Source organism: Pteropus alecto, unplaced genomic scaffold (genome assembly GCF_000325575.1).
Source record: "Pteropus alecto unplaced genomic scaffold, ASM32557v1 scaffold98, whole genome shotgun sequence".
NCBI classification, from domain to species: Eukaryota; Metazoa; Chordata; class Mammalia; order Chiroptera; family Pteropodidae; genus Pteropus; species Pteropus alecto.
In genome coordinates this window covers 19,420,093-19,446,797 of record NW_006443570.1, presented here as the reverse complement: position 1 = coordinate 19,446,797, position 26,705 = coordinate 19,420,093, and the positions used below count along the sequence as shown (strand labels likewise).

The following is a 26,705-nucleotide window of genomic DNA, read 5'->3' as shown; positions in this document are numbered from 1 at the left end:
CTGCTCTTTGCTTTCATCTCAACATTTTGTCTTTGGATCTCACCTCTCCCCTTTCTCAGAGTACATCGAGTCCTCTTCTGATTTCAACTGCTTCTCTTCCAATGTGGCTAGCCATTCTGTAATGTTCTAGGTAGCCTGCCAGACTGAAGTATGATAATGTTTTCCAATCAAACAATTAGAGCTGATTTCTTTTGGATTAAATTTCAGTAGGCTCAAAGTAATTAAGTGCCAAATTGTTTTCATACAGATGTCCAAATAGAAGAAACTCAAAGTATAAAATGAATAATACAATCTTTTAACAAGCTAAAAGTTCAGCTCAGAAAAATACATAATCTTTAATTTCTATTAAAGAACATATTTTCTAGGTTGACATACTTGATTTAAAAAATATGAAGACACAAAAGCTAGATGATAGAGGTTGTGGTAGTTTATTGCTCCTACCATACCTGCTAAATCTGTTGCACCTTGTAGGTAGATTTGCAAACAGTTAAATCTAGACTTTTGTCTTTTTAAAAGTTACTTAAAGAATTATGTAAAGAGGCTTGGTCTTTCAAAACCCTAGCTAAATTTTTGGAGGGCACTAATATGATTATTTTATTACAGTTTCAGAGAAAGACATATGATTAACTGCATGATACTACATGCTGATATGTTTATTGTATACTTGATTACATCAAAATGTTCACAGATCTAGGCATTTCTAAAATTAAATATTCAATTAGTTTAAAAGACATCTGGTTTAAAATGTTTACCTGGAGTGGGGTGGGGGAGAATGTTTACCTACTAAAAGTTACACATGCAATATAATATCCCAATTTTCTGGTCTTAGAAAAAAGTGTGATAATGTGGTACTGTATGTATAATGGAAGATTATTTATTTCCCTTTACAACTGAAATATGACATATAAATTTTTGACTCTATGAACTGAATTATTTATCAACTAATTATTAAAACATGCATTAGATGCACAGCAATATATTTAGAATTTACCTAAAACGAGAGCTCCAAATAGACCTCAAAAAGTTTCTTCAAAGCACAAGTCTATGATCATATATTTAAAACTCAAAATATTACCCATTCCGAAATCTGCAAAGACACGACAATCCTCCGAAAAAACCCATCATCTAAAAACACTTGTAATACCTATGCCATATTTCTGAGATACTACAGAGGAAGCTGCTGACAGATGGATAATACATAAAGTTGAAATCAAATAGTAACTTGAGATTCTATTAAATTGTCAATGTTTTTGTGCTTTAGGTATTAAGTTGTCTTATTTTACAGAGAGAAATAAAAGAAAAAATTATTTTTTGCTTTGGCTACAATAAACATATTTGTATTAAAAAGCACAGGACCCAGAAAACTTCCTGTCTGGGATAGAATCAGCAAAGGCAGAGTTCATATATAACTAAAGCATTTCTTACGTTTCCTTTTAAAAACACAAATTTTTAGTATCTTGTACTCTAAGCTAAATCATGCCTTCCTAAAAAGTCTTTATAATCCTATGGCAGCTATAGGTTTAATTCCTTTTTATGTTAAAAGGATTCATTGTTTTCCAAATGGCATCACCACTGGAAAACACTTTTTTTCCCCCCTGTGCATCATTCTACATATAGCTAAAAATTATACAACAGAAAACAAGAACGCTGAGGTTTAGTTTGAATGATTTTCCCATCTGTATCCAGCTAATTACTGTGAAAGCAACAAGTATCAATTTTTAACCTGAAGGTAAAAAATTAAATAAGAAAGTGAAACTTTTAAGTAAATGGTACACCAGAGGGTTCCACAAATATTTTATGGCAAAGTCTTTTATTTAAACATTCATGAACAATTTTGGGGAGAGTCATTTCATATAAACATTCTGTTTATGAAATGGGCTGAAATCAGCTACCAACAGCTACTATATCACCTATTCACTCTTGGTTTTAAAGCATAACTATTCTAGCTTTTCCTCTGTTGTGCAAGTATTTGAAATAATAATGAATCAAGGATTTCCCAGACTCGATTAGATTATGGTCAATAAGAAGCAACTGAGAACTTCTAGCTTACAGAAACACGCAGGGTTTTTAAAGAATGACAAACCCAATTACACAAAACTAATACCTCACATAAACAATTCATGTTTGAATTATAAGACAGAAAATGGATAAAATGAATTTGTTAAGTATTCATGAAGAGAACTGAAATATATTTGGCATTTATTATATAAACCCGCGTTCACCAATTATCTTATATGAAAACATTCTTTGCCCACAGAAGGCCTATGTGCAATAAAGGCTTAATTCAGCAGATGTGGGTTACCCAAACCCTACATATTTCCAAGTCTTTAGGATTGGCCCCTGACCAGCTCCTGGGAAATAACATTTGCACTTTTGCAATATTTTGTTTCCTAAGAGTCTCTTAGTACCTGGTGCTTTGGCCACAACACACAGTTTATGCTAACAATGTGATTGAAGGTGCACATCTATTTTTGTTCACCTGGGCCTTGGTCCAGCTGTATTAATTCAACCTCTGGTGGGGAGAAAGGTGGATGGCTGGAGACTGAGTAGCTAAGGTCAGTCCCTTGGGCTTCCCTGACTGACCTCCAACAAAAACCCCGACTCAAAGGCTCAGATGAGCTTCCTTGGTTGACAACACTTGCCTGTGTTGTCATAAATTGTTGCTGGGAGAATTAAGCACTATGTATGCAATTCCACTGGGAGAGGACAACTGAACTTTGTGTCTGGTTTCTCAGGGACTGTTTTATACACCCTTTTCCTTTGCTGATTTTAATCTGTATCCTTTTGCTGTAACAAACTGCAACTGTGGTGGAATGCCTTTCCTGGGTCGAGTCCTTTCAGAGAATCACTGAACTTGAGGGTGATCTTGGGGATCCCCAACATAGCCTGTAATACAGTAAAATTGTTATTCAATAAAGAGAATTTCTTCTAATTTCAAGGTTTGGTCAGCAACTTTATTTCCAAAAAGGCAGAAATAGTATTATACACTCAAAGGAATGCCTTCTAGTATGTGGATTCCCTTACCACCAATTAAAAGGAATCATTAATGCTTTCTCCTCAGTTGCTACTACTGACTTATAATTGAGGAAAAAATTCTTCTATCTTTAGGTTAATTTGGTACTCTTTTAAAAAGGGCCATCCAGCCTAGCCTAAGACCTCAGGTATACAAAGAAACTCTTCTCAGCAAGGAGTCAGTGAAGGGCCAGTCCTTTCTTTGGAATGTGCAGGGTTGGAGCACCCTAACTCCAATGAATTAACCTTTTACAAAGGAATTAATTTCATAAAGGATTCATGAATTAAAGTATCACCAAGGATTACTGTATTCAAGAGCTTTTGGTTTATCAGATAAAAACATCCCAGCAGTGCTGATCAGTCGCAATTCTGTCTAATAAGATTTCCCAGTTCCCTAGTCAGCTTAGTCATTCTCTTTCCCTTCTCTTAATTGTTCCCAGTTACTAAGGAAATTATCGAAATTAATTGCCTAGTATGAAATCACCTACCACCTCTGTAAGAATGAGACTTTTGTTTATCTCACTGCTGAATCAGAAAAAGTATCTTGCTATTATACTGGTGTCCATTCTGAGTCACAGGCCTAGTGTTAATAAAAAGTCTTGAGTGGATAAACTGTACTATCATGAGCTCACTGACCTCAATGTTTAGGATCTCGTCTTCCATTTAAAGCTTTACCAAGTGTCGAATGGTAAATGGTGATGCTTTGTCAAGAATGTCAGATGGACTAACTTATGTCCTAATATTTTTCATGCACAGTCCCAGGAGCTATTATCAGGCATTAAAGCCTTTATCCTGAGACAACCATATATGTAGGAGTTGAAATCAAGACGATAGAGTCAGACTGCCTGGAATTGAACCTAGATCCCAACACTTACTAGTTCTGTCATCTTGGTCAAGTTTTTTATCTTTTGTGCCTCAATTTCCCCTTCTGTTAAATAAGAATAATCACAATACCTCCCCAGATGGATGTTACAGGGATTAAATTAATGCATATGTGTACGGAACTTAGAATTGTACCCTGCATCTTATGTAAGTCATGGCTATTACTAACACCATCACCACCACCATTATTTCATGGAACTTGGGACATTTAACTTACATTATCTCTTTAATTTTCACCTTACCCCAAGTGGTAGAAAAAAGGGTAGAAGTATCCTCTTGACTGACAGGCAGTTGTTATATAGTGACATGAGCACTTTACTGAGATCCACTACAACATAGCTGCCTCACTGGTTTTATCTGCAAAATGAAGATGGTAATAACCTATCTCATAAGACTGTGTAGGGATCAAGCAAAATATCTGCTCAGATGTCAGGATATATTGATAATACCTGGTAAAATTACCTGGTTCCAGGTACTCAACCACTTCTGCAAGGATGAGATTTAATACACTTCAAAGCATGACCCCCAAAATGTGCTAAATAAACGAATTAATAAAAAATTGTCCCCTTCTTTCATATTCCCTGGTTAGGATACATTTCTTCAAAATAGTCAATGTGTGGAGGTTGGAGTATGTCAAGGGCAGAGAGTACCTGAGAAAAGGGGGAAAAAAAAGTCAAATTTAGAGAACTAAAAAAGAAACAACATGACATATATGCACGTAAATACTATTAACACTTTAATGATTTAAGGTTTAGTTACGACTGCCCACTAAAGTTAACTAAATTTATCAGTCAAGAAACAGTTGTACACTTTAAGATGAGTTTGTAAACTTACTATCTAAAAAATAATTCTACCTAAACCAAATGAGAGAGGCAACTGGATTACACCACACGCTACCAGAACCCCTGCATAGAAGAGTGCTGGAAAAAAATGCCCTATTTTTTTTTAACAATTGGTGCTGCTCTCAGAGTATGAAGAGCCACATCTACCATTCATTCTTTTATTCCTCTGTTCAAAAAATGTTTACTAAATGCATTCTATCTGGAAAGCACTGTGGCAAGCTCTCGGGTTAAACAAATTAGACATTAAACAAATAGTAACACAAATATATAATTATGATATTTATTATTATGAAGGGAAAAAGTAAAGAGGAATGGGGAGAAAACGCTTCCCTGAAGTCACACTACTCTAAGAGTGGAAGGCTGAATAGGAGGAGTTGGTCAGGCAATGAGTAGGCACTGAGGCAAGAAAGAACCAGGAAGATTCTAGAAACAGAAATGCCAGTGCTTACGGAACCTAGTGGGTGGGAAAAAAATAGAAGAGAAAGGCAGGTGATATATCACACAAAAGTTCTTTAAATTATGTTAAGCATTTTGAATTTTATCCCAAGTATAAAAAAAGAAGTCCCTAGGGTGGAGGAAAAAAAGACTTTAAGGCATCTGAAATTCAAGTTCTTTATAAAAGTAACATACTACCAATATCACTTCTGCCATTGAAACAGAATGAATAAGCCTATTTCCCCTACCAGCTGTCTAGCTACTCCTTCAAGTCTCATCTATGATGTCACACCTAAGAATCTGAACATATCTTGCTAACAAGAAATACCAGACTCAAAGGATATAGAAGAAGTTATTTAACAAGAAATAAATTGTGCAGTGGTACAAGTTCAAATTTTTTGATCTTTAGCTTAGTCTATTAAGAAAAAAAAAATTTTATTATAGAGAATTTCGAACATAAAAGAATACATAAAGAATACACATGTACTCAACATCTGGCCTTAGTAGTTATCTATACATGGCCATTCTTGCTTCATCTATACCCTTCACGGTCCCTATATAATTTTGAAGCAAATACTAGATTTATTTCAGCCATACATGAGTAAGTATCTCTAAAAAATAAAAACTTTAAAATAATTGTAAAATGAAAAATTTAATGTTTTTTAATACCATCGAATATCCAGTGCTCCAATTTCCAGTTTCCTTCCTTCTTTCCTCTTTTCCTCCCTCCTCTCTTCCTTTTTTAAGTTTGTTAGTCAAAGTTGGGAGCTAAAGAAGACTTACACAGTATGGCTGATTTATGTCTTTTAAGTTTTAACCCAAAGATTTCTCCGCCATCCCCTTTTCTTTTCCCTTTGCATTTACATGGGGAAGAAATCTTGTTCATTTTAAAAGTTACTCTTTTTTCAGCTAAGCATTTGTCACTTTAAAATTTTAAATTAAACTAAAACTTCCTGTAATGAAAAAGCCTTCACTTACTTTAAAACCAGTTAAAGGTTTTAAAATAGTTTGGATGTTTTATAAAGGACATATATCTTTCCTTTCTGAATTAAAGTGTTTATATTCAGAATCTTGGTACAAATGGGAAATAACAGATTTTCTAGTTTCTTCAAAGAATAATTTTTATCATATAAAAGATAAATTATTTCATTTCTATATTTTAAAAAACCCTATAATTAGCCAGTGTCACAAATTCATGTAAATTCATTTCTCACTATGTGATAGAACAATTTTTAGCATGAATATTTGATGCCTGAGGAAGGTAGTTAGAAATTAGTGTTTTACTTGACATCTTTCGGACTCAAAACTCTGTATCTGAACGACATATATCCTGTCTTGCAGGAAAACAGAATGCAATGAGTGACAGCGTCCATTAGACAAAGCTATTTTACACTTCAAGTCTATCTGCTATAATTAGAGGGTATCTAGAGGAAAGTGACAACCATATATTTAAACCTTGATAGAGAAGAATGAAGCTTTCTTACTCCAAATTTGATGAGGCTTTTTGTAGAAAAGCCATATAAAACAGGGTTAGACATTTGCACTAAAGCATTTAGCTGTGATTGTTAGCTCCAAAGAAGCAATATTTTAAACTCTGCCTGGAATTTTTTAAACGTCTGTTGTTTTTAACTCCTGTTCTTTCTACCTAAAAATGTTATCAAAGGATGGCATTCAAAAATGTTTTGAGGTGGCAGAAAAAGTGCTAATAAGACCAGTAGAAATGATCCAGGAATCTCCGAAGTGAATAACTGAGAAGGAATAGTATCAGAGTTTCAAACTCCAAACTTCATGTTTGACTCCCTATTTAAAAAGCCCAAATCCTTCTATATATAACTCTACTATTATTTGTGGGAATAAAGTGTGTTAGATTAGCCTTGTGATGTAAATATAGGAGGATGCCTGTAAAGACTTTGACTTGTATGTAAAAAAAATCAATGTACTCCAAAATACCACCAATTCTTCAAAGGATCTCAAATACAGACACACACACACACACACACACACACACACACACACACAGCTAATTAAAAAAATGAACTAAAGCTTAAATAATGGTCATTACCAAACAGTGTCTCAGCACATTTCTCAAATCTTCTATGAAATAGACAAAAGCTCTTTATGGTAGCTGCTTTTTAGAATTTTAACCTCTGTGATGTTAGAAGATTCATTATAAATTGGTTACATGATGAGTAAATGACTTAGTTTTTTTTTTAGTCAGTCCTTTATCAATAAAACAACTGCTGTGAATAACCTCAATTCCTAATATAGAGACTAGAAATTTAACTGTTTATAGAATTGAGTTAAATCCCATATTTAGCAAAGGAGCTACTCCCTTCCCATTCTCTCACATCCCCAGTAGAATTTAAGTTCTTTTAAGGCAGAAATTATGTTTTTATGATTATTTTTTTAACACAGTTGTAACATAAAGTACACAAATCCTAAGTGTATAATTCTATTAATTTTTACAAAGTATATATGTTAAATTTTTACTCCATGATTAAAATCTAGATCAAGAAATTGAGCATTTCAACATCCCTTCCCAGTCAAAACCCCTCCCTGCTCAGAGGTTACCACTAATCTCATTTCCATCATCACAGATTTGTTTTTCCTGTCCTTCAACTTTAACAAATCAAATTATGAAGAGTCCAGTCTTTTTATATGGCTTCTTTCACTTACTGTTATGCCTATGAAATTCCTGGTTGGGATGACATTGAACATATAGTTTAAGTGGTTCATCCTTTTTATTGATGTGTAGTATACCATTATATGAATGGAATAAGACATAATGTATTTATCCAGGATATCAGATAACATCTGGGTGTTTCCAATTTCTAGGTATTATGAATAAAGCTTCTATGAATATTCATGTATAGGCCTTTTGGTGGATATATGCAATTGTTTGTCCTGAGTATGGCAAGGAGTAGAACTACTGGGTCATTGGGTAGGTGTATATTTAGTTTTAGAAGAAATCACCAGTTTTTCTAAGTGTTTTTACAAATCTGCACTCTCACCAGCAATGATAGCATTTCAGTTGATTCATATCCTTGCCAGCACTGGGTATTGTCAGTCTTTTTGATTTCAACCATTTTGATGGATATACAGTAATATATTATTGTAGTTTTAATTTAAATTTCTCTGATGACTAAAGACTTTGAGCACTTTGTCATATGCTTACTAGCCATTTGGTTATAGATTTTTTTGTGAAATTCTTGTCTTTTTTTCTTATGAGCAAAAATTCTCTATTTGTCAGAAGCTCTTTATAACATATATGTTTAGATACAGAATTTACAGTCTGAAAAATGTCAAGTAAAATATTTATTTCTAATGAACTTTCTAAAACACTAAATATTTATTTTTAAAATTGTTCTATTATATTGTATATGTTGAAAATTTTTTTTTGGATACCTGTCTTTGATCGTCTTTTCATTCTTTTAACTTTTGATGAGCGTTAATTCTTAATGTTAATGGTGTCCAGTTTAACAATCTGTTTTTAAAAAATGGTCAATACTTTCCTTGTCCAGCTAAGAAATATTTGCTTATCTCAAAGTCATGAAGGTATTTTCCAATGTCTTATTATAGAAGCTTTATTATCTTACCTTTCACATTAAGTCTATGATCCATTCTGAATTAATTTATGGATATGTTGTGAAATAGAGGTTTTTCATATGAATATCCTGTTTTTCATATAATTTCTGATTACTGAAGTGGCCATCTATTTCCCCCAATGGACTGCGGTAATGGCACCTCTTTTGTAAATCAGGTGAACATATATGCGTATGTCAGTTTACAGACTCCCTATTCTACTCAATTAATCTATTTGTCTATCCTGGTGCTGCCTTGATTACTGTGGCTTCATATGTCTCAATACCTGGAAGTGTGAATCTTCAACATTGTTCAACTTCTTTGAAATTGTCTTGAGTATTTTAGGTCTTTTCCATTTCCATAAACTTTAGAATGTTTCTCAATTTCTATACACACACATAAACAAAACCCTGCTGGGATTTTGGCTGGGATTACATTGAATATCCAGTTCAACCTGAGAGAACATGCCTATTAATAACAATGAGCTTTCTAATCCATGAACGTGAAAGGCTGTATTATTTTAAATGTATCAAGAATCTGCCCAATACCATAAATTTTAGGCACAGAGTACACAAAACCAAATTTACTCAAAAGTAACCTAATCTACAAAATCCTTTGCCTTTTCACATTCCTTAGCAGCAGAAGCATCAGCATAATAATGTTTACAGCTAAACAGTATGTTTGCATTGAGAAGGGTCCTATTGGTCCCATACTGATATGATTCTTTATCCTACTTATGAACCCAAAGAGGCTTTCAGTTAGGTCAGACTATACAAAGGAAAATGAATGATCCTTCTTTGGCTCCACTAACTCCTCACTGCTGCCTCTACTCCTCTCTAGAGCAGTCCAGCATTAAAAGACTGGGAAAAAGCAACTTCAGGAAAAAGTTCACTGAGATTTCTCTTTTTCTATCACTTTCATTCATTTACTCACTTTCCAAATAGACTGCCTACTGTGTGCTTAATGCTATTGCCCAAGGACAAGAAAAAGCCCAAGACTTGTATCAGAGGGGCTCTTAGCAGGAATCAGTGGGCCATAAGGGGGCTCGGAATGAGCTTTAGAGGACTAGTGAAAGCCTAAAGTGAAATAAAAATTCTGTGTATGCGCATTTTTTCCAAGAAGGTTCATAGCTTTCATTAGATTCTCAAAGGAGTATAAGATTGAAAACACTGAATCTTTCCTTATCCATGTTGATAATATGACAATTATGTGTGGGTACACACATGCACAAAGGTAGGTAAAGAATATTTTTCCAGATTTTATAATAGCTCAGATTCCGGCTAGACACTAGTGATAAGCCTAAACGACATCCATCTTTGGAAAGTTAAACCCATTTCTATTTCCCTGAAGTTACATCAAGGTGAATCTATCTTTTAAGATGATAAACAACCTGTTCTTTAGGGGGGAAAAAATGTGTGTATCTCAATCAGTCAGATCACCTGAAATCAATGAATCTGATACAGTGACTTGGTAGGTTATGTTCAAAAGAAAACCCGAAGCCTCCCAGGGCTCTGAAACTATTCTCTGACATATAAAAAATCATCCGAATCGAAATCTGACCTTCCTACATCAGCCAGGTTAATCTTTCTAAATGTCATTTGTATCGTGACATTCCTTTCTTCTATTCAATCAAATCTGAATCTCAAAAGAATCATTTTAAGGTTTACCTTCTCCATTTTAAAATATTCTTTGAGCTTCTAAGTCCATAACAATTTCTCTCTTTTCCTTAATTTTATGGTAGTTTTCTGGCAACATTCATCTGAGAAACTTAAAAAAATATAGCTACCTGGGTCTCAACCCCAGAGATTCCAGTATGTCCGGAATGTTTAGGTTTATCCAATTTAGTATGTCTGGGATGAGACCCATGAATCTACACTTTTTAAGGTTTACCTGGTGATTCTAATACACTTCTAGGTTTGGTTTCCCAGCTTTTTGCTACACAGAGAACACAAACTGTCCTGGATTAATGTTTAACCATGCAGGCACTCTTCCCACAGCACTGTTATCATAGTATTTATCACATTACTAAACTCTTTGGAGGTAGAAACCCCTAGAAGCTAATGTAGTTTAGGGATATAGGATGTGTACAATAAAAGTTTATAGAGTTAATGAATATGGACTCTGAAGCAAGACAGATTTAGACTCCAATCTTGTGCCACTTTGACCCTGGGCAAGTTACTTAACTCTAAGCTTTGGTTTACTCTTCTGTAAAGTAAAAATAACAAGCCCTATCTGACAAGATTTTAATGATTAAATGAATTAATGTATATAAAAGCATCTAGCACACTTCCTGACACACAGTAACATGTTAAATATCTAGTCTACTTCCCTCAAGAAACGAACATGTTTTAAACTTTTTTTGTACCCTCTACATGACCTAGCCCTGTACTCTGTACACGGTACATAATTAACAAACATTTGTTGCCTTAACTACGTCAAATATCGGTTGCCTCTTAGATTGGCATTCCACACATACCACATGTGCTGGCCCTGAGATGCTTTTGAAGATAGATCTCAGAGCACAGCATAAATTCATTGTGTATACAGTGGTGGTGCCATGTCATCTTCAACTAACTGCCTCACTTTTAAACCAAAGAAGTCACAAGCATTCTCTTATGATAGAGCTTAGGAGCTCCAAACAGTTGTTGTGTTTCAAAAGCTGTGATTTTCAAGAATTCAGTGTGTTTCTTCTCTTGCACTACTTACTCTGATACTAGCTTTGTGACTTAATTAATTACGCTATAGCAGCGGCCCCCAAACTTTTTGGCACCAGGGACCAGTGTTCCTATGAAATCTAATGCCTGAGGATCTGAGGTGGAGCTGAGGCGGTGATGCTAGTCCGGTGTTGTGTTTCAAAAGCTGTGATTTTCAAGAATTCAGTGTGTTTCTTCTCTTGCACTACTTACTCTGATACTAGCTTTGTGACTTAATTAATTACGCTATAGCAGCGGCCCCCAAACTTTTTGGCACCAGGGACGAGTGTTCCTATGAAATCTAATGCCTGAGGATCTGAGGTGGAGCTGAGGTGGTGATGCTAGTCTGGGGAATGGCTGCAAATACAGATGAAGCTTCTCGCTTGCTCGCTTGCTGCTCAACTCCTGTTGTGCAGCCCAGTTCCTAAAAGGTCATGGACTGGTACAAGTCCACGGCCTGGGCTAGGGGGTGGGGTGGTGGCGGCGGGGGGGACCCCTGCTCTATAGGAATGAGTCATGAGAAAAGATACCAATGTATACAGATAATAGCCTAATATATCATCATTCTTTTATAAAAGAAGCCAAGATAGGTCTGAATATAATAAACCATTTGAAACTCTTAGTAAGCAAATTTCCTATGCTATCTTCAAAATATTTCTTCACCACGGATACCTTTATTTGAGTCTCTGACAATGTACATTGGGTTTGTACTATTTGATGCTAGGGTGTACTCAGGCAAATTCGAGAAAAAAATAACTAAGCAAGCACTAGATATCATTTGAAATCACTTTCAAAATTTGAGGAACCAGTCATAAACTTGAATGGTATTTTCAAAGTTATTGAAACAAACATTGTTAGGCAGTTCCAATCAACTGAAAGACAGAGATAACTTTTTTTCCAAGTTTAAGGAAAATGGATTGCAAGAGGAGTAATCATTAAAATGAACTATGTCAAACCAAGGAGCTTTAAGTAAACATAAGTTTAATATTCCTAGTTTTACCAAATACTTCAAACTTATACGAATTTCTCTCTGAGAGAAACACACTTTGGCCAAAGTTCTAAAGGTTACTGTGCAAACAAGCAATGAGACTCACAAGAAATTAACATTTTTTTGATAAAGTTTTTACTCCAGCAATTAAAATACCATAAATTGAGTACCAAATGCAGAATGTGAGGCAGTTTTTCTTTTCACATGAAACTGAAAACTGAGTCCAATGCTAACATTCCCCACATAAATTTTACACATACCAAACTTTAAATTCAGGATTAGTTGAGGTGAAGCTATCTCTCAAACCACAATGATTCTATTCGCCCATGAGTCTTGATAACTCTAAACATAGCCATAAAAAAGCTAACCTATGTTACTTTAAGAGCTATACTGTTTTTTAAGAGGAGAATCTATTTTTCCACATCTTTAACTTAATCTCTGATTAGAAACATTAAAAGATAAAAATAAAACATTTAAAATCAAGGGCCCATTATTTTCACTTAAATCACCTAGACTACATATTACACTCTCTATTTTTATGTTGAATATTAGTATTGTTCCTCAGCTAAATATTAACATTTGCCTTATATCAATTAATATTTATCTGTCAATCAATAAATCTTAAAATTCACTTAAACTTGCTCACTATGTGCAAAAATGCAGATTTCCAAACCCATTAATAACTTGTGTGTCCCCTTTTTAACTTTTTTTGCTCTTTACTGATACAATTAAGCATGCTTAGGAAACAGTTTATCCCAAATGCCAATTTCACTTACATTATCATGTTTAAAGAAACACAACATCTTCAATTCCCGGAAGACCCTTTTGCAAGAGACCAGATTCTGGAAGACGTTGGGCATCTTTTTGAGTGCTACTCTCTTTCCATCTCTTGGATCTGTTACTGACCTAAAGAAGCAATATTTAGGGGGAGAGAAAAAAACAAACAGAGAAATCAATTCCAAAACTTGTTCTTTAATGTTTCAGAGCATAACAAAACTTTATCTTAAAAACTCAGTAATAAATCCACTTAATAATGAATGCTTAAGGCGTCAGTGAGAAAGATTTAAAAAGTACACACCTATAGTCAAAAGGAATGTTTAGCCCACATATTTGCCATGCTTTTTTTTTTTTTTTAAATCTCTATTTTTCTATGAAAACTACTCTTTCTGAGAAGTTACTCAGCAATACATCTGAGGTAGGAGGACTATTAATGGCAAAGTCATTTTAAAAATGGCGCATGTAGGAGTGGGGAGTATAGAACTTTAAGATGATTGAGGTCAAATTAGTTTTATGCTTTATTTTCAGAACCATATTCAAGATAGTAGAGATATCCACTCAGATGTTATCACATTTAGTTCAACATAGAGAACACAAATTAAATATATTAGTTTCTTATACAAATCAATAGCTTTTAGTAATAAAGATTTCAGTCTATCAGTAGTTGAACAGTGTCTCCTCCTCAGAAGACTGCGTGTCAGCTTATAGGTATAACTTCTAGGTTATAATTTCGTCCCTTCTGTTTCTCAGCTCTTGGTGTGACAGCTGTCTCTTGTAATTAACTATCTCTTTAATAGTTCAGTGTCTCCCTTTTAAAAACTCTTTTGGCCTTCTAACCTGTATAATCAATTCCTTGTGCTTCTCCTATGTTTGAAATATTAGTGTGGTTTCCATTTTTATGACTGGACCAAATTGATACATATTAAATCAAACAGTTAGAAAAAAACAAAATAGATAAATCTGGTAAATATGGCCAATTGGCCATTTGACAAACTCATTTTCCATAAATTAACATAAAGTTTTCTTTCCTTCCACACATCATCTATGAATGGTTGTCTCTGTATAATTTATTCCTGTCAGATTTATTTTGCTAGATTCCCACCTATCTTTCCCAGTTACCATGATCTTTCAGTTCTTGTTTCAGTCATCCAATGTTTTGGCTATCTCTTTCAGATTTGTGTCATTTAAAAAATCTGTTAGGTATGTCATAAATGCCTTTATCCAAGTTACTAAAGTTTAGAACAGAATCAAGAATAGATCTCTGCAACAGATAACAACACTAGAAACCATCGACGACTGGCATCCAATCATTAATCTTTGGTATGGTTATTGAATTAGTTACTTATTTAATTAACTACAATTACTCAATTTCTCCATCTTGTGCTCGAGGATATAAGACATTCATCAATTTGCCTTCCTAAAAGTAAAGCATTTGTTACCTACAGGTCTAAAAACCATATCAAGTTTCTTTATGAATACCATGACTTCTTTATAAATTCATCTTAATGATCACTATTTCCTTCCCTAAATACTTGTGAAACTTTTAAATGATGCATTCTAGTACTTTTAAACAGCATGAGAACTCTTCTTTCTTCCACTGATTGAATATTTGGTAAAACAATTAAGTATTATTTTTAACTCTTCAATAGCTTGAAATGTAATTCGACTAGGCCAAAAGACCTAATATTCTTAACTGTTGTTTAAAAAATACCAACCAAAATCCACACCACTGTTTAAAATCCATATAAACTAGAAAAATAAAATAGGAAGGAAACCGAATTATAATATTTAATTCAGAAGATATATATGTTTTTGTTGTTTCAATACACGACTTCTGTACTGGAAACTGTAAGAGAGAAATGTCAATGAAATAGCAAAGAAGGAAAATTTCGGATCACATGTTGCATTTAGATGTCAATGTTTCATGAGTCTTCTTTAATCTATGACAGTTACTTGGCATTTCTTTGTCTTTCACGACAGTGGTATTTTTGATGAGTATGGGCCAGTTATTTTGTAGACTATTCCTTAATTTAGGGTTCTCTGGTGTTTTCTCATGATTAGATTAGGTTGTGCATTTTTAACAAAAATAACACAGAAGTGATATCTTCTCAGTGCATCAGTTTAGGAGGCACATTATGTCAATTTTCCTCATTACCGGTGCTCACTTTGATCAATTGGATGAGGTTTGTCATTTTTTTTTTTCCCCTGCAAAGTTTCTATTTTATCCCTTTGCAACTACGTGAATATTCTTTTCCTCATCAAACTTTGACCCACTATCTTTGGCATCCATTTATGATTTTTTGCCTAAATCAACTATTAGTATGATGACTACCAAATGGTACTTTAATAATTTTAATACCTGCACAATAAATATTAGTTTTAAAAATGAGTAAATTGATTTACCACAATGCCCTTTCCAAAGGCCTCATACAGCAATATTCCTTCCTAACTTAACAGTCATTACTCTACTGTGGTGAGGAAAGCTGCTCTAAGATAAACCTACTTTGGCTCGAGGTTAGTACTGTGCCCTGTAATATTTTAAGGTAAAAATTCACAAAGCAGCATTTTATTTTATTATTTGTGCAAAAGTCAGTCATGCCTATGGCTGGTAACAATATAACTCTAATGAATGTGAATGGCTGTGCAGTAATTTCACGCCATGTTGAGTTTGTTCTCTCTTAACTTGAGGTAACAGATGCTTTAGTTCAGCACAAACAGTACCACAGAACACAGATAAGAGTGGAAGCCTGTTACACAGGAATTCTTTTATTTTCTTTGTTACCGAAAGGCTTGCTGTGCTTAGTTTCTCTGCTGCTGCAATACCCTGTTTATTCCAATACACTTGCTAATGAAGCTCCAGCTGTAGAGATAATGAAATAACATTTAGGGCAACATTCCTCATTTCAGAAAAAAGGAGCCATCTTTCCACCTATAATTCCCTTACTGGTCAGTTACCTTCTCTACTAAATATTGGATGCCCTAAATAAAACAGTATATCTGTCATTTTATCTGATTATCTTCATGAGCGTTCAAGTTATACTAACATAACTTACTTTCTAAGTATTAAATTAACATTTGATTCTGCAAACGCTATATTAAAAATAAAGTTTTAAGGGTTGTTAAGAAAGAATTCTTTCTTACATCTGTCCAGAGTGCATCAATTCTTCTCTGCACTTAGAATACAAGTTCAACTCTTTGCCAGAAGAATCCAAAAGCCATTTTTCGGAAAGAAACAGAGTCAGTCAACAGCGTACAATACCAAAACAGGAAGCTTTTTGGAGCTGGTATGGCTGTTTTGTTGTAGAGTTTTCTTAATCTCAGGAAACTGTGACCATTGCCACGAATTTGCTTAAATCACTGATAAGCAGAAGAGTTGGAATGAAACAAGGGTAAAATTTATAGGGACACTTTCCCAGGCACTAGAATGTTACAACATCTTTAAATTAGTATTAGCAAGAATCTCCAAGAAATTATATGCTCCTTCATTTTATATGAAGAATCTTTTCTCCATGCTTTAGCAGTTTTAAAGTTTATGTCTCTGATCAAAGGAAATAAGTAACTTAAAATGCTTCAACTTGGATTAAGAAATCAGGTTCTTCTAATTCTATTCACATAAACTTATAATCAGCAATCTTTTATATTTTTGCTATATAATTACTATGTCAACTGTACCAATACAGTACACATCTCAATAACAGAACCTCCTAGACTCTAAATATTTAGATTATTGCTTTCACATTCCTTTAGAAATTCATTTCCTTAAAAGTTATTTTTACTTGTATTTATATTAAATCTGCTTAAGAAAACAATAGCCAACTATGAGGCAAAATTCTTGACAACAAATAAGTCTAGAAAATGTACCTTATTTGTACCTTAGTCCTTAGTCCTTGTTATATGTTCAAGGACACTATACGTTAGAAAATGAATTTATTTTTATGTCTCTCTGGTCTAAAAGAATTTTAACGGCCTATAGTTTGTGTGCACTATGACATAATTTAGAGAGCTGCATACTATTTGGGAGAAAAAACCTTGTAGGCTTCCCTGCTTCCACCTAAAAACACATAAAAAAAAATTATTTTATATATATGTGGAGGGTGGTGTGGTGTGTGTGTGTATTTAATTTGTTCTATCAGTTGGGGTTTTCTGATTTTTTTAATGTTTATCCAAATTTGGTATTTGCTGAGTTAGCTCTATATATATGAAAAAGATTCTTTTCCTTTTTAAAAAGATACTTATAAAATGATCCCCAAATTTGTTAATTAGATATTACAAAGAAAAAAGGCCTTATACAATAGCTAAACCAAAGCAGTAAAATAGTTCATTCTTTTTCTCATATCCTAACACCACTGCTAAAAAGAAGAAAACATCTACATTCTACTGAAAGAGTTAAATATGAACTTAAGGATCCTTTAACTCTGTGATTAAATAAATATAAATAGCAATGATCCCAGCAGGTGAGGTACTACCAGATATTCTGGTCTGTGGTGAGACATCTGGGGTGCTGATAACAGAGGAGGAATAAGGAACTGGTAAGCCATAAGTATCAGGCTGCCATATTTATTTTCAAACACTTACTATAAGAGAATAAGATCTAACTTTTAAGACCTCCACAATTCCTCAACCAATAATCGCCGGTTAAATTAAAATATAGGTGAAAATAATTTTATGCTAATTGTTGTCTTGGAAATATTTTTTGTTCTTTAGACCACAAATTAATTAGTTCCGTTCTTACTGCAGATGCTGGGAGGATATAGAGACTCTTTTTCTTTAGTCACTGTCAAATATCTCTGTGAAGAGTCTGACCTGCATGCAGGAAAACTGCCACACTATCTTTTCAATGGGGATTTTTCTCAGGTTAGAGGGTGAACATGACACAGCCTAGTCTGCCAAATCTAGGAAGTTTTCATGGCCCCACTAGCCACAGCCCTCTCCTAGAAACAGACCTATGAATATTGTATGGGTAGGAAAACCAGATGCAATGAAGGAAAGGTTTCTTTAAAAGCCCACAAAAGAAAATAATTCACAACTGCATTTCCTTCTTGCATTTTAACACTGGGCAAGAAGGGGTTACAAGGGGTAACCAAAACTAAAACAATGTCACCCAAAAATGTGCTTGCTTTTAATTGCACTGGTGTTTTTCTGAAAGATATATGTTCAGAAAGAGGAACATTAAGGAATATGAACTTTTTTAAAAATTAAAGAATGGCAATTTTTGCTGTACATTATGTTTATAAATATAGAAACACCAAATGAAAGCAAAAAAGTTTTATTTGCATGTTAGGTTTATAACACTATGGCTTTGCCAATGTCAAAAATTGTAATGAATTTAAAAACAAAGTTCGCATTATGAGAAAAAAAATTGTTTTTAATTGTCACAGAGAATGTTTTATCATTTAGTATTTTAGTAGTTAAGCCAATATTTATTAAAATATTTATAAAGTAAATATTGACTTAGGAAGTAAATACTATTAGTATAACTGAATGCTCATGAAGGTAATCAGATGAAATTATTAAATTACTTAGCATAAAATTTAAGTCCTAATACGCTGCTAGTTAAAATCAAACTGTCCCAACATACCAATAAAAGTCATTTTTGAAATAAAAGGTGAAATTTCAATATGGCTTAGAATTATGGTTATAAATAAAATGTTCATATTTTCTTGAAATGCATACTTAAGTATATATAGGTGAAATGACAGGAGATCTAAGATTTGTTTTAAAACATTTCAATAGTATTAGTGAAATCAAATGAAGTAAATCTTGATAATTATTGAATCTGGTTGGGGTTTAACTATTCAAAAGTAAAAGAAAATGTAGGTTTGAAAATTTTCAAAATGAAAAAAAATTTCAATACTATTTATAATACCAAAAATACTCAGTATGAGATTAAAACTAACAAAAGCTATGCAAGACTTCTACACAAAGACTAAAAAATATTACTGAGAAAAATTAAAGACAAATAAATGGAGCAACATACCATATTCATGGATTAGAAAACTCAATTCAATTCTCCCCAAACTAATTTATAGGTTCAGTGAAATTCCAAGCAAAACTCTAACAGGTCTTTTTGTAGACAAATTAGCTTAAGTTTTTATGGAAATGCAAATAAACCAAGGACAGCTAAGACACTCTTGAGGAAGAATAAGGTGAGAAAAATTGCTCTACCAGATATGAAAACTTATTATAAAGTTACAGTAATTTAAATAACTTTGGTATAACAGACCAATGAAAGAGAAATATGACCCAGAAATAGATTTTTCACATATATAGGCACTTGGTTTATCATAAAGGTGTCTCTACAGTTGGGAACGTTGTGCATTAAGCTTCTGTTTCTCAGCTCCAAACCCATCTGTCTAAATACTGCTCTATGAAACTGAGGCTAACACTCTGCAAACCACTTTGGTTTTGCCAACTAGCTCCATGTTAGGCTCTGCCTACAGGGGGCTTCAGGGTAGACTGCAAGACTAGAGGAAGAAAAAGAGACTTACTCCTTCCTGCAGGCTTCCTATCTGTCTCTTGTTTCTATGTCATCCTAGCAATACTTCTTTACTCTAAGCAGTGGTAGTGCCTGTAATAGCAGCTGAACCATGTTATAGTTTTCCCAACACTTATAAAACCACTCTCACTGCATCCTCCTCCCCAAGATACCAGTAGTAGGGAGCTAGTATCTTTTCCTTAGATGTCTGAACTTCTGCTGCGCGGAGTTCTAAGTCTTAATAATTCCAACCTCTTCCCTTTATTTCTCCAGCTGTAGAGGGGTGGTAGTTACTTACTTTCATGATACCTTAGTGTTGTTCTCTTCTTGGTTTTTTTAATTACCTACAACTTTACTTTAAGCTTTAGTTACAACTTTACAACTAATTAGCAAATTCCTCCTCATGTTAAACTGTTTAAATAACTTGTATAATTTCTTTCTCCTGATTGGACCCTGACAATGACAACATTCTTTTCAATGTATGGTACTGGAACAACTAGATATCCATATGGAAAAACAGAATGAACCTTCACCCCTATTTCAGTCTATACACAAAAATAAATTCCAGGTAGACTGTACATATAAATGTGAAAATCAAAACCAGTTTTTAGAAGGTAACATAGAAAATAACTTCATGATATTGGGGAAGGAGATGAAGGGTTAAAGAAGTACAAATTAGTAGTTGATAGATGGTCACGAGGATGGGGAGCATGGCATAAAGAATGCAGTTAGCATTAATATGTTGGCTAGGTGGAGGGCCAGGGGAGGAAGGGAGTAATTGGGGGGATTGTTTTATGAACTATATAGATGTCTAACCAATGTACTGTATACTTGAAACTAATTTAAATAAATAAATTTTAAAAAGGGATACAAATAGTATTAATCACAACAAAAAAATTGATATATTTGACTACTTTAAAAATCAAGAACTTTTCAAATCTGTACATTGTTAGGAGTAAAAATGCAAGTCACAAAGTAGAACATACTTGCAACATTCATATAAAGAACAAAGGGCTTTCATCCAGATATATACAGAACTCCTACAAATCAATTTTTAAAAAGGGTTTGAATAGACATTTTACAAAAAAGGATAATCCAAATGGCCAACAAACATGAAAAGAAGCTTAACCTCATTAGTCATTTGGGAAATAAAAATTAAAACCACAATAAGAGCGTATTTATAACCACCAGAATGGCTAATATTAAAAGTCTGACTATATCAAATGTTTGCTGAAACTATGATGCAATGGGAATTCTTATAGACTGCTAGTAGGAATGTAAATTGGTATAACCATTTTGGGAAAAAGTTGGTTTTATATACTCAAATGAAGATATGTATACACTATGAGCTAGCAATCAGATTCCTAGGTATATACTCAAAAGAATGTGCACACCTACACACTAACACACACATAGGTATGTTTTTGGTAGCATATCTGTAATACCTATAAAACTGGAAACGACCCAAATAACCATTAACAGTAGAATGGATGAACAAGTTGTCACATATTCATACAACAGAATACTCAACAGCAATTAAAATGAACTGTTGCTGCACAAAACAACGAATGAATTTCACATAGTTTTGAACAAAAGAAACCAGCTGCAGATGAACAGATACTGTAAGATTTCATTTCTACAATATTAAAAATATAAGCAAAGTTAAATAAACTCTGATGTTTAGGGATGCATATTTAGGATACAGAAATTATTAAAGGAAGTAGTTACCATAAATGTTAAGATAGTCGTTATCTTGGGGGAAGAGGGAAAATAATGAAGGGAAGCAGAGGGGACTTTTGGGTGTTGGGGATGCCCTATTTTTCACATAGATGGTGGCTACAGAAGTGTGTATTTTGTGATAAATCACTGAACTGTGTATCTTAATTTGTGTGCATTTCTGCATGTGTTGTTACCTAACTAAAAAGGTGAAGACAAACTTCCCAGTCAAATTTTCAAGCATAAAAAAGCATTTTAGATTGAAATCTGTATGAGTCATTTTTAAAGAGAAAGATTCTTTCATTTTTCATAAAGATATACATCTATATCATCCAATGGATTTTGTCCTATTGTTCCTTGTGCCACTGGTTTATTCTGTATACATATCTTTCTTATGTTTTGGTAAAATTCCAAAGGAATTTGCTTGCCTAAAAAAATAAATGTTTTCTTCATCATTACACAAGAATATGCTATTAAGAAGCATTCCACAAGAGAGTGCTGTCAGCAGAATTATAGTCCCACCCCTAATCTAATCACAATCTCATAACTTCTTCCATTGTGAATCAAAATGCTGAAGCAGCTGCAATATATATGTGTGCTTCAGGTTTTTAATTAGTTAGCCTTTTAAAAAAAATAACCCAAACCAGAAATATTGCAAATACAAAACAGGAGGCAGGACTTCCAGCTGTGCCAAACTGAAGAGGTCAGCAAATCTCCCCCCTAAAACAACAATAAAACTGAAAGAAAGTGTCAAAAACAACCGTTTCAGGATTCCAGAAAAACAATCAGAATCAAACGATAAATTTAAAAGTGTTTAAGTGTTTATTTATGAAAAATTGTGGAACTTTGGGTAAGAACAGTGAAAGTCAGTGGCATTACTGCTAGGGGCTGTGCTCTTTACCCATTCTCCAACTCCCATCCAAGTGCAGCCCATGCCTTAGTTGTACCTGGGTAGGGCTGGCCATGAAAACCAGAAGCTTCACTGTCAGAGGTTGCTGATGTGATCTGAAGTGAAGGGCGAAAACTACACACCCAATGGCATTGAGAATAAAAGTATTAAACTTGACTGGGAAAGAACAAAGAAAGCCTAAAGTTCTGCTAGCCTGAGGCTGCTGTCCCAGCTGGGAAGAGCAATAGACTAACAAATCCAGAAATTTAACAAGGAGATTCTGGAAATGAGCGCCAGGGGTACTAGGTAAAGTCTCCATACATCCCTGGCTAACTGGAGGCTGCATACATGCTCAGAGGTGACTGGAGAGGGTCTAAGCTTTCCACAAATGGGAGGCCTCCATTGTATGAGGGAAAACTGAAAGGCTCAGAAGAAAAAAAAGCTGGAACAAACTGGAAAACTACATGAGCTCCCTAACATACTCACAGATAGATCAGCAAAGGGTAGAAGTTTTATTGGTTCAAGATGTTTGAACACAATCTTTAACCAGTCACTGGCTGACCATTAAGCTATGTAGACACAAGGGGGACCCCAAGAAGGTCAAGCTAAAAATTAAAAAATAACAATTAAAAAAGAAAACAACTGAGTAGAAACTTTAGTGGCTGCACCCCACAGGAGAGAAAGAATTTGCATATAAAGTCCAGTCGAGTTAACTTAAATACAATCAAACGTACATAATAACAGTAATAATGACAACTGTCAGAGGTGGGAAGGGGTTGAGGAGGAATCAGATCCAGAGTTGTTACAATATATTATCAAAAATGTCCAGTTTTTAACAAAAAAATTACAAGACATGTAAAGAAATGGGAAAATGTGATCCATACTCAGAGGAAAAAAAGCAGTCAATAGAAATTGATTCTGAGTGGGCTCAGCTGTTGTATTTGCAAAGACTTCAAAAGCAGCCATTACAAATATGTTCAAAGAATTTAAGGAAACCATGTTTAAAGAACTAAAGGAAAATATGGTGACAATGACTCAACAAACAGGGGCTCTCTGCACAAATAGAAACCACCAAAAAAGAACCAAATCAAATTCTAGAGTTGAAAATACAATATTATATGAAAAAATCCACTAGAATAATCCCATAACAGATTTCAAACAGCAGAAGAAAGAATCAGTGAAACCAGAAATTATACAGTCTCAAGAACATAGAGGAAAAGGTTTGAAGAAAAAGGAACAGCCCCAGAGACCTATGCAATAACACTGAGTGTACTAATATACATCTAATGGAGTGCCAGGAGAAAGTAGAGAAAGGGGGAAAAAATATTTGAAAAAATAATGGTTAAAAACTTCCCAAATCTGATAAAAAACAATCTACAAATCCAAAAAGCTCAAATATTCTCACATAGAATAGACACAAGAGTTCTCTGCACCTAGACACTTCATAGTCAAACACAGATCAAATCAAATACAAACTCTTGAAAATAATAAGAAAAACAATACAATTAATAACTGACTTCTCATCCAATATAATGAAGGCAGAAGGCAGTTGGAATGCCATATTTGCAGTGGTGGGGAAGGGGAGGACAAAAATTCTGTATCCAGTTAAAAAAGGTCATATCCCTCAAAATTAAAAGCAAAGTGAAAACATTCCAAGAAAAATAATGACCGAGAATTTGTTACCATCAGACTCGCCATAAAAGAATATATAATAAAAGAATTCCTTTATTCTGAAAGGAATTAAGTCCAGAAGGTAACTCAAATCCACAAGAAGAAATGAAAAACTAGAAATGGCAGATATGTGGATTAAAAGAACATATTGTTGGGCTTATATACAGATGCAATATATATGACAATAATAGCACAAAAGGGAGAGGGAACTGAACTATACTGGAGCGAAGTTGCTGAATTTTAACAGAATTAAGATAGTATTAACCTAAAATAAATTGTCCAGAAGTTAAGATTCATACTGCATTCCCTAAATCAATAAGAAAATAACTAAAAAGGCATAAAAAGATTTAAAAAATAAACAGATGAGTTAAAATGGTCAACTAAAAAATAGTTGTTTAACACAAAGAAATACAATTTTGAAATACAAATTTGTTTAAAATAATTAAAGGAAGAATGTTGGAACAAAATAACTCTTGAGATATTTAGAAAACAAATAGCAAAATGCCAAAAGTAAATTTAATCGTATCAATAATACTAAATGTGAATGGACTAAACGCTTCAAAAAATGCAGAGAATGTCTGGTTTAATTTTTAAAAAACAAGATTCAACTATGTACTATCTATAAAAGATAACATTTTAAATTCGAAAATAAAAATTCGTTGGAAGTTAAAGGATGAAGAAGATACAGAATACAAACAGTGACCAGAAGACAGCTGGAAAATAATAAATTATGGAAATCCCAAAATATTAGGACATTAGATATTTCTAAACAATCCATGGTTCAAAGAAAAAAAAATCACGAGAAAATTAGAAAATATTTTTAATTGAATATAAATTAAAATGCAGTATATCAGAATTTATTGAATGCAGTTAAAGCAGTGCTTAGAGAGAAAATTTGTACCTTTAAGTAGCTATATAGGAAATAAAGGCCTCACATCAGTAATACATAATCTTCTACCTAAAGAAAACTAAAAAAGAGCAAATTAAACTCAAAGAAAGCAAAAGGAAACAGTAAAACCAAAATTAAAGCAAAAATAAACAGAAAAACAAATCAATACAACCAATGAAATATAAAGTTGGTTCTCTGAAAAGGTCAAACAAATTGATTAACCTTTAGCTGACTGACCAAGAAAAAACAGATAAAAATGGACAAAATCAGGAATGTAAAAAGGACATCACTATTGATCCTATACGAATTAAAAAGATTATAAGGGAATGTTAAGAACTTTGTGCCAACAAATCAGAACACTTTGATAAAATAGAAAAAGTCCAAGAGAGATAAAAATTACTGAAAATGTCCTAAGAAGAATAGGAAATCTTGAATAAACCTATAACAAGAAATTAAATCGATGATTCAAAATAGTCCCTCAATGAACAGTCCAGATCCAGATGGCATCATTAGTCAATTATATCAGACATTTAAAGAAGAAATAGTACCAGTCCTTCACAAATTCTTTCAGAACCTGAGAAGAAACCATTTCCCAACTCATTTTATATGGCCAAAGTCAGAAGAGATGAAAACTAAAGCTTAATATCCTTCATGAACATAGATTAAAACAACCATAACAAATGAGTAGGAAATCAAATCCAACAACAAAAATGATAAAAACATTTAAAAAACTAGAAATAGAAACTTCTCCAACCCGATAAAGGGCGTCATAAAAAACACAGAGCTAATCTTCACAATGAAAGGTGGAATACTTCCCTGCAAGATCAGAAACAAGGCAAAGATGTCTGATCCAGCTATGTCTATTCAAATTTTACTGGAAGTTCTCATCAGTAGAAAAAGGCCCCCATTCTGATTTTATGCTGTACAATTTCCTCCCTTGATATCTATATAGTTTTCCCATTTATCCAAATAGATCACATATTAATCACTTATTCAAAGACATACAGAAAAATAGTCATTTCTGTCTTATATTTTAATATTAGTGTTTTGTTTAATTCATTTGGAAATTCTTATGTTTGCAATGAGGTATTAGTTTATAACAATATAAACCATGAATTAATTTTTGGAACTACTACTTTGTTCTGTATTTTTCAACCAATATTATTTGATAATTATCACCTAATATGTCTTATAACTTTTTCACATATATATTTTATTGCCATTTTATCAAATTCTTTAAAGCAGCTACTATCAAATTTACTTTGTTATAATCAACTAGTGGGCTTTAGAAAAAACAAAATAACTCTATTTCATTAAGCTTATAGCAGGGCCTATGAATTTGTATTTTTAAAAGTTCCCAGATGACAATGACTTTTAGGCAGATTCAAGAACTATTATTTTAAACACAGTGCTTTTATAACTTTAAAGTCCATAGGGATCACGCAGAATTCTTAACATCTTAAAATGTAGATTGATTCACTATATCTGGGGTGTGGAATTGAGATTCTACATTTATAACAAGCTCCCAGGTGATGCTGACCTTGTAGTGCCAAAGCTTTAAGATATAATGGCATCTTACTTGATTAAATATTAAATATACTAATATAGTAAACAAGGGACTTTAATACATTTGTCCTTCCCATTAACCAGGGTACAACACCCTATTTATTCAAACTTCTTTTATGCTTGCCATTAAATTTTGCTGTTCACATAACAGACATTAAGCTAAAGTGTTTAACATGTACCACTGTAAAAAAATATATATTCATTGTTATGTAATCTATACAGATGCTTCTTGACCTATTGTGGGGTTATATCCTGATAAACACTATGGAGTATTGGTTCTTTACCTTT

General features: G+C 33.4%; 1 protein-coding gene across 3 annotated transcripts in view; it reads right to left on the bottom strand.

Annotated features, from left to right (window-relative positions):
• Positions 1-26,705, bottom strand: part of NLK (nemo like kinase) — a 131,027-nt gene that overhangs the window by 43,839 nt on the left and 60,483 nt on the right. For all 3 annotated transcript variants that reach the window (XR_003043914.1, XR_001518064.2, XM_006924989.3), the window contains exons 2-3: positions 13,211-13,340; positions 4,489-4,544 (exon numbers count right to left, since the gene is read on the bottom strand). Coding sequence is in view for 1 of the 3 variants with exons in the window: in XM_006924989.3 (XP_006925051.2) it covers positions 4,489-4,544; positions 13,211-13,340 (186 nt within the window). In the remaining 2 variants the exon portion in view is untranslated. The remainder of the gene's footprint in view (positions 1-4,488; positions 4,545-13,210; positions 13,341-26,705) is intronic.